Source organism: Microchirus variegatus (genome assembly GCF_963457635.1).
Source record: "Microchirus variegatus genome assembly, chromosome: 11".
In the NCBI taxonomy this organism is placed as follows: Eukaryota; Metazoa; Chordata; class Actinopteri; order Pleuronectiformes; family Soleidae; genus Microchirus; species Microchirus variegatus.
In genome coordinates, this window is record NC_139812.1 from 28,014,268 (window position 1) to 28,023,806 (window position 9,539).

Genomic DNA, 9,539 nt, shown 5'->3' on the forward strand with positions numbered 1-9,539 from the left:
TTCAACTTCTTGCGAAATATAACCTGGATTATTTAAAAGAAAGTTGTATTTAGTTGTTATTGTTCATATAAGACGAGTAAATGTGTGAAAATGACAGATTTAAATCACTGCAGAGTGAACATGGCTGCTTATACACCGATAGAAATAGAAATATAAGATGTGGCGGATGAGATTTTACCAAAAATAATCCCTACATTTATCAAATTAACTCACATCGAAACACTATTATTCTTATTCGATGAGTAAATGTCGATAAATGGACTGAAAATGACGCATTTTGGAGACAAAAATGGCAGATTTCAATCACTACAGAGTGAAAATATGTGTTAAAGGACTCATAGAAATAGTGGTGAAGCTAAAACAGAAGAATATATAACTGTTATTCATATTCTTTACAAGATTACGTGAGTAAATGCCTTGAAAAGTACAAAAAAATGAGGATTAAGGTGCATATTTTTACAGATTTCTTGACGTGGAAGGACGAGATTATTCAACTTCTTGCTAAATATAACCTGGATTATTTAAAAGAAAGTTGTATTTAGTTGTTATTGTTCATAGATCCATAGAAGAAGGTGTGAAATGATGGACGTTCAGGCTGAACGAAAGATGAGGACACAGGAGACATTTGAAGACATGGAGGACGAGATTATTTCTAAAATTCTACTAAATCTCTACAAATTACACAAAAAAACGACTTGAAAATTATGCGTTTGGAGACAGAAATTGCAGATTTTAATAAATTGGGATTAGACCTGGCTAATGAAACGGGAATAAAAACGTGTTAAATGGTAAAACAGGGACATGTGTCACCATTGTTATTAATAATCTGGCATATGTTATGTGTTATGTGTAGATTATAAGGTGTTACATTTTAAATGTGTCACAGAAAGACATATTTATTTGCTATTATTCAGGATTATTTTCAGGATTTGATTAAAAATGGCGAAACACGACTTGAAAATTGCGCACTTGGGATTGAAAATGGCGAGAAAAAGTGTTATTACTGTTGTTAATCTGGCATATGTTATGTGTTATATGAATGACGGACGTACAAGGGTTCAGGATTAGATGATTAGATGATTAAATCCCGATAAAACTGCCAAGAAATGGATGCGTTGAGGTGCAAACGTCGACAGATTTTTTACAGATTAAAAAGGACGAGAACACGTGTCGTGTGTTTGGGATTACGGCGTCTGAAACGCTGGAGAACTCTGAGGAAAAAAAGCCAAAAGCGTTCGCAAAATATAAGAAACACACACGTTCTCTGTTTCTCTGTCGTCAGGAAAATTCTTCTGCACGGATTCAATGGCAGCTGGAATTCCAGCTGATTCTTTCTTTGTGTGTGTGTGTGTGTGTGTGTGTGTGTGTGTGTGTGTGTGTGTGTGTGTGTGTGTGTGTGTGTGCGTGTGTGTGTGTGTGTGTGTGTGTGTGTGTGTGTGTGTGTGTGTTCTTGTCTTTAAGTGCTTGTGTGGACCACCCCCTGGCAAAAAACACCTTATTTGTGGGGACATTTTTTCCTCGTGCCAGGTCCCAAACATGGTCCTCACAATGTGGTAAAGACATGTAGATGTAGTGTGTGTGTGTGTGTGTGTGTGTGTGTGTGCGTGTGTGTGTGTGTGTGTGTGTGTGTGTTATTCATGTCTTTCACATATTTACTCCACCGCGACAGTTTGGGGTCAATTAGGACAAAAGCTGAGGAGGAGGACGACGAAAAGGAGGAGGAGTAAAAAAAATAAACGCTGGCTTTAATTATCAGCTCCCAGAATGAATGAGCTTTGGCGAATACATTTCAGGGCGGATGAGGTGGTGTTTTTGTGTTTTTGTGTTTTTGTGTGTGTGAGTTTGAAATATTCTCCTTTTTTTTGCTATTTTCACCCCCTTTTTTTTTCTTCCTCCTCTTCTTCCTCCAGACGAAACTTTTCAAAACGTCTGTTTTGCCGTTTGGAGGTCAGTGTCAGCGCGGGACAAGATATATAACGCCGCCGCCGCCTCGGCCTGTGACTGAGTGTACAGCTGTTCCTACCAAGACGTTCCCACACACAACGCTATTGAGGCGGCCAGACGCCTGCATTATGATGTAAATCGCTCTAATAACCCAGTTTAGCTGGTGAGTGTGTGAGTGTGTGAGTGTGTGAGTGTCTGTGTGTGTGTGAGAGAGTGTGTGTGTGTGTGTTGAAATATAAGAGAGACGAGCAGGTTTGACTTGGAGAAGCAGAGATGCACACTCTCATGTTGCATTGAGTCCTTCCAGCTCTCTCACACACACACACACACACACAAGTTTACACAGCTATCCTTGTAAGGACTCCATAACCAGTTGATGTCTAATCCTAATCTTAACCAGTTCCTAATTACGACTAGATTTTGGTTGCTACAAGGACGACTGGTCCTGATTACGTCACGGTCCTTAATAGGTCACACGTACAAACACACACACACACGTTTGCACAGCTATCCTCGTAAGGACTCTTAATCCTAATCTCAACCAGTTCCCTATTACGTCTAGTTTTTGGTCTCCACCAGGAGGAATGGTCCTGATTACGTCACGGTCCTTAATAAGTATCAGGTACAAACACACACACACACACACACACGTTTGCACAGCTATCCTCGTAAGGACTCTTATTCCTAATCTCAACCAGTTCCCCCTTATGACTAGTTTTTCGGTCTCCACCAGGAGGAATGGTCCTGATTACGTCACGGTCCTTGCGAGTTAACAGGTACAAACACACAATAACACACAGGTTTACACAGCTATCCTTGTAAGGACTCCATTCTTTTGGAACCATAACCGGATAATTTCTAATCCTAATCTGAACCAGTCCCTGATTAGGACCCAGTTTTGGACGACTGGTCCTGATTATGTCACGGTCCTCACGAGTTAACTTGTGCAAACACAAACACACAGGTTTACACAGTTATCCTCGTAAGGACTCCGTTCACTTGGAACCATGACAATTCAGTGTCTAATCCTGGGGCCCAATTTTGGTCTCCACGAGGACGACTGGTCCTGATTTGGTCCTGATTAGGTCACGGTCCTGAAGAGGTAACGGGTACAAACAAAAACACAGCGGTTCACACAGCTATCCTTACAAGGACCCCATTCATTTGGAATCTTAACTATAAGAAGTCAGTGTCTAATCCTAATCTTGACCAGTTCCTCATTAGGACCAGGTTTTGGACGACTGATCCTGATTTCGGTCATGGTCCTTACGAGTTCACGGGTACAAACACACACACACACACACACAAGTTCACACAGCTATTCTAGTGAGGACTCCAGTCATTTGGAACATTAACTATAAGCAGTTAATATCTAATCCTAATCTTAACCAGTTCCTCATTAGGACCCGGTTTTGGACGACTGGTCCTTAAGAGGTAACAGATACAAACACACACAAAGGTTGACACTGCTATCCTTGTAAGGACTCCAGTCATTTGGAACCTTCACAATAACCTAATCCTAATCTTGACCAGTTCCTTATTAAGAACCCGGTTTTGGACGACTGGTCCCGACAAGTTCACGGTCCTTACGAGTTGACGGGTACAAACACAAACACACAAGTTGACGCAGCTATTCTAGTGAGGACTCCATTCATTTGGAACCTTCACAATAACCAGATCACTTCTAATCCTAATCTCTACCAGTTCCTCATAAAGGACCTGGTTTTGGACGACTGGTCCTGACAAGGTCACGGTCCTTACGAGGTAACAGGTACAAACACACACACACACACACACACTGGCAGATGTGTCTCCCCGGAGACAAAAGAAAGGTCAAAAAACGCGTTTAATTGACGACAATCGACAAATCACGTCGCTGTAACCGTAGATTTTGTTCATCTACAGGAAGTGACAGCGCTACGTCACACACACACACACACACACACACACACACACACACGGCGGAGACAAAACGCACAACAAACGGCAACACCTAGGATTCCTGTAGCCGCGTTCAACAAGCAAAGCGATAAATAATGCGTTTTTCTTTTTCCTTTTTTTTTATTTTGCTGCTCTATTTCCTCCTCACCCTCCCTCTCAATCCCCCCCCCCCCCCCCTCTCTCCTTCTCTGTAACAGCTAATTTAGTACAGGCAGCCCGCCACTAAAAAACTACTGCTAATTAAAATTCACAAGGAAGAAGAAGAAGAAAAAACAGAGAGAGAGAGAGAGAAAGAATGGCACTGCAACAAATAATTAGTGGTGTTAAGACGCTTTAAATAAACGACTCCCCCCCCTTTTCTCTATGAGCTAAAACTGAACCGGCTTCTTCTTCTTCTTCTTCTTCTTCTTCCTGGTCGATGCACGGGATTAAAGTGAAGGTAAATCAGAAGGAAAGCTGAGGAGATGGAGAGAGAACTGGGCCGGGTTTTCGTCTGGTTAAGATGTGGCCGAGAGAGAAAAGAGGGGAGAGGAGGGGGGAGAAAACCACAGCGAGAGCAGGACACATCTGTTAGGGCCACATGAGAGAGAGAGGGATGCTCACACACACACACACACACAGAGTAACACACACAAAAACACACACACACACACGAGGTTCGTACCAACGTACGTTCAAATGCACCCAATCCCAGACAAGAGGCTGCAGTAACTCCCAAGAACTCAAAGTCACACACTGGAACGCAACCAGTTCAACCAATGTCACACACACACACACACACACACGTGTACTACACACACACACACATATGCAAATGTCTCAAAAGTGCACTAACTACGAGGTGGTATCGCAAAGTCAAGGTCACCCGTGTCTCCTTCGCCGGTGGGATTTGGTCGCCATGGTCAAAATGGGCAAACTGGGAGAACACACACACACACACACACACACACACACGCACACACACGGGGGAGAAAAAAAAACACACTCACTCACTCACACACACATGGGTCTGTGCACTCGTTCTTGTTAGGACTCTGCATTCGCTTGCGTTCGCGTGATCCCAACCCTAACCCTAACCCTAATCTCGTCCCCAATCTAACCCTAACTTTAACTAACACCGCAATTCACCACAACTACTAACTTTGACTCGCAGCCTCAGAAACGAGCTCATACACTGGTGTGTGTGTGTCTTTTTTGAATTTTTTTAACGTGGTCCCGACAACAGCGGCGTTTCTGCGCGGTCCTCGCGAGGCCACGGAAACCAGAACGCGCACAAAACAAAAGAAGCGACAAAAGAAGACAATGCAAACAGTCAGAGAGGACGGAGACGGATCGTAAGTCCTAAATTAAACCCGTGTGTGAAAGAGAACAGAGGCCGATACTCTGTGACGTCCTTCTGTTATTGTTCCCTTTTATACATATATGTGCACATATACTGTATATGTGTGTGTCTGTGTCTGTGTCTGTGTGTGTTCTACCAAGAAACCTCAACGTCTATAAGAGCAGACCTGACGCTGCAGACGCGACACAGCACCACAGACCTTCACACACACACAATCACCATGTGTTGATGGATTTTCCGGAAAAAGACCAAAATCTAGAAAAAGACAGAGAGTTTCTGTCCAGGCGAGAAAAACAACTCGGGTTCAAAGTGTTTGTCGTGCTTCATCGTCGTGTGTTTGTCTTAGTTTTTACATCCATATTAGTGCAAGTTTTTCTTGGTGTCCAGACAAGTGTTTTCAGGATGCTAACACTGAATGCTAACACTGGGCGGGCACATGTTGGCGCAAACAGGAAGTCAAGTCGTCTCAAGGGGTTTCAGGGCCAGTTCTACCAAACAAGAAACTCCACCCAATGGTCGAGTCACAGCTGACGTGAACCAATCAGGAAGTGAATTTGGATGACAATCAACAGAAACTGCATCAACACAAAAACTAGGATGCTAACACTGAATGCTAACACTGGGCGGGCACATGTTGGCGCAAACAGGAAGTCAAGTCGTCTCAAGGGGTTTCGGGGCCAGTTTTGCCAAACAAGAAACTCCACCACCCGGTGGTCGAGTCACGGCCGACGTGAACCAATCAGGAAGTGAATATACGTGGACGGCAATCAAACAGAAACTGCATCAACACAAAAACTAGGATGCTAACACTGAATGCTAACACTGGGCGGGCACATGTTGGCGCAAACAGGAAGTCGAGTCGTCTCAAGGGGTTTCGGGGCCAGTTCTGTCAAACAAGAAACTCCACCACCCGATGGTCGAGTCACGGCTGACGTGAACCAATCAGGAAGTGAATATACGTGGACGACAATCAACAGAAACTGCATCAACACAAAAACTAGCATCGCAGTGTGTGTTTTTTCTGGATGCTAACGCTGAATGCTAACACTGGGCGGGCACATGTTGGGCGTAAACAGGAAGTCGAGTCGTCTCAAGGGGTTTCGGGGCCAGTTCTGCCAAACAAGAAACTCCACCACCCGGTGGTCGAGTCACGGCTGACGTGAACCAATCAGGAAGTGAATATGGAAACTGCATCAACACACAAGCGTCAACACAAAAACTAGCATCGCGGTGTGTGTTTTTTCAGGATGCTAACGCTGAATGCTAACACTGGGCGGGCACATGTTGGCGTAAACAGGAAGTCGAGTCGTCTCAAGGGGTTTCGGGGGCCAGTTCCGCCAAACAAGAAACTCCACCACCCGATGGTCGAGTCACGGCTGACGTGAACCAATCAGGAAGTGAATATGGAAACTGCATCAACACACAAGCGTCAACACAAAAACTAGCATCGCGGTGTGTGTTTTTTCAGGATGCTAACGCTGAATGCTAACACCACGGGGCAGGCACATGTTGGCGCAAACAGGAAGTCGAGTCGTCTCAAGGGGTTTCGGGGCCAGTTCTACCAAACCAGAAACTCCACCACCCGATGGTCGAGTCACGGCCGACGTGAACCAATCAGGAAGTGAATATGGAAACTGAAACAAACGTCAACACAAAAACTAGCATCGCAGTGTGTGTTTTTTTACCTGGAAGCGGTTCCTGTTTGGGGAAAATCCCCCGCGGCAGCGTGAAGCGCCTGTCGTCGTCGTCGTCGTCCGCCAGCGTGGCCTGGACGCCCACCTCCACGGGCCTGCGGCCGCGCGGGCCGCCCAGCGCCGGCGACGGCGTCAGGGCCAGGCCCGGGGAGGGCGACGGTGGCTTGTCCAGGCCCCGGCCCACGGCCGGGCACGGCGGCGGCCCGTGGCATCGCTTGCGCTTGTGCTCGATGAAGAGCAGGATGTCCGCCAGCGGGAAGGTGGCCTGGCACTGGCCGCACGTCAGCAGGTCCTGCTCGCCCGGCGCGGCGGGGGCGCCGTTGTGGTGGTGGGGGTGGGAGTGGGAGTGGGGGTGGTGGTGGTTGTGTTGGTGGTGGTCGTGACCCAGCCGGGCCAGCCGGGCCGCGGCGGAGCCGGTGCGGTGGCCGTTGTTGTTGTTGTTGCCGCTCTCCTCCGAGTTCTCCGAGCAGCGCTCTGATAGCTCCTCCGACGAGACGGCAGCCGCGGAGAGGGGTTCGGCTGCTGGGGGAGGGAGGGGAAGGAGGGGAGGGGAGGGTGGGAAAAGAAAGAAAGAAAGAAAGAAATAAAAGAAGAATAAATGAGAAGCTGCCGCAGAGAACAACAACCACATGTTTGTATTTCCCCCAGTTTCTCTCCTGTAACTTGCAGGAATTTGAGGGGGGAAGCGATTACAAGGACGAGGACGAGGAACTTCTCATCTCAGCAAATAAAAGCCTTTATAAACGGGATGCACGCACACACACACACACACACACACACGCGCGCACACACACACACACGTGCCGCCTTGTAATGACGGAGACGCGACGTTCAAATAAAAACGCACACAACAAAGATTAGAAGAGAAATCTGAGATGACAATTTCCGACGTGGGAAAATGACAGAGAGGACGACGACGGAAAAAGTTGAAGTATAAATACGCGGAGGATGAGTTTTCACTTCCCTGAAACCGTGTTTGCACAGAGTTTGATCCTGTAAATCATTCAAGAGAGGGAAACAAATGATGATGTGATTTTTCTCACTAATGCCTAATAACTCTAACTTTAACTAACCCACAAAATCACATTAAAACCACTGACTTTGACCCACGGCCTCAGAAATGAGCGATACACTCTATGTGTGTGTATACTTGTTCTTGTTATCTTTTAAGGACCGGGTGAAAACACCACCGTTGTCGGACCATACTTTTTCATTTTTAATTTTTTTATCCTCACGTCTCACATCTGGTCCTGACAACAGTGGTGTTTACACGCGGTCCTCGAAAGGTAACGTGAACCAGTAGAGACACTAGATACTGGTTCTTGTTATCTTTTAAGGACCGGGTAAAACATCACTGTTGTCAGGACCATAATTTTTTTTTTTCTTCTTTAGTCCTCACGTCTCACATCTGGTCCTGACAACAGTGGTGTTTACACGCGGTCCTCGAAAGGTAACGTGAACCAGTAAACACACTATATACTGGTTCTTGTTACCTTTTAAGGACCGGGTAAAAACACCACTGTTGTCGGAACTATACTTTTTTCTTCTTTTTTTTTATTTTGTCCTCACATCTGGTCCTGACAACAATGGTGTTTATAAGGTAAAGTGAACCAGTAGAGACACTACGTACTGGTTCACGTTACCTTTAAAGGACCGGGTAAAAAACACCACCGTTGTCAGGACCGGGACTTTGTTTCCGTTCTTCGTTTTTTTTGTTTTTGTTTGATTTTTGGTCCCGACAACAGTGGTGTTTGTACGCGGTCCTCGAAAGGTAACGTGAACCAGTAGATACACTATATATACTGGTTCTTGTTATCCTTTAAGGACCGGGTAAAAACACCACCGGACTTTTTTTTCGTCCTTCGTTTTTTTTGGGGGGTTTTTTTGTTGGTCCCGACATGAGTGGTGTGTTTCCGACGCGGTCCTTAAGAGACGACGGAAACCAGTACACACACACAAGCAGACGAGCACAAAAGACGACGACACGAACGGAGACAGTCGTTCCTAAATGAAACCTGTGTGTGAAACAGGGTTTGATGCTGTAATCAAACGAGGGGGGAAAACTGTCACAAACATGTCCGACATATGCGAGGATGGGGGAGAGTGTGTGTGTGTGTGTGTGTGTGTCACCCCCCCCCCCACCCCCCCCCTTGCCACAAAATGAGCCGCTCAACACGATTCCCAGAGCCTCCGAGGCCGGATTAACTCCTGACTACTTTTCTTCTTTAAGGAGCCCCTTTGTCAGACTCTGTGGAGGGAGATGAACGGAGAATTAAGAGCAGTGAAAACGTCGTCGTAATTCCCCCCTTTTTCTTTTTCTTTCTTTTAAAAGAGGAGACAAGGGAAGAGAAATCTTCCAGTTCCAAGGTGAAGAAGAGTCTGACTCTTTCAACGCGACGTTGACCTTCTTCTTCTTCTTCTTCTCCTTTTGCTCGGCAAAAGCCAATTTTCTCGTTTTTAATGAACTTAAGACCACTGAGGATCAAAAAATAGATTTTAATTTTCGCCGTCTGGGCGATTGGTACAGATTTTCGTCTGATAAGAAGGGATAGTGTGTGTGTGCATGTGCGTGTGTGTGTGTGTGTGTGTGTGTGTGGGACACAGAGATGGGAGGAGGA

General features: G+C 45.9%; 1 protein-coding gene across 1 annotated transcript in view; it reads right to left on the minus strand.

Annotated features, from left to right (window-relative positions):
- Positions 1 to 9,539, minus strand: part of LOC310933905 (B-cell lymphoma/leukemia 11A-like) — a gene marked incomplete at both ends in the record, with an annotated part of 71,044 nt that overhangs the window by 55,833 nt on the left and 5,672 nt on the right. Inside the window, one exon of the mRNA XM_083897475.1 lies at positions 6,913 to 7,443. Within this exon, the coding sequence (XP_083753601.1) occupies positions 6,913 to 7,443 (531 nt within the window). The remainder of the gene's footprint in view (positions 1 to 6,912; positions 7,444 to 9,539) is intronic.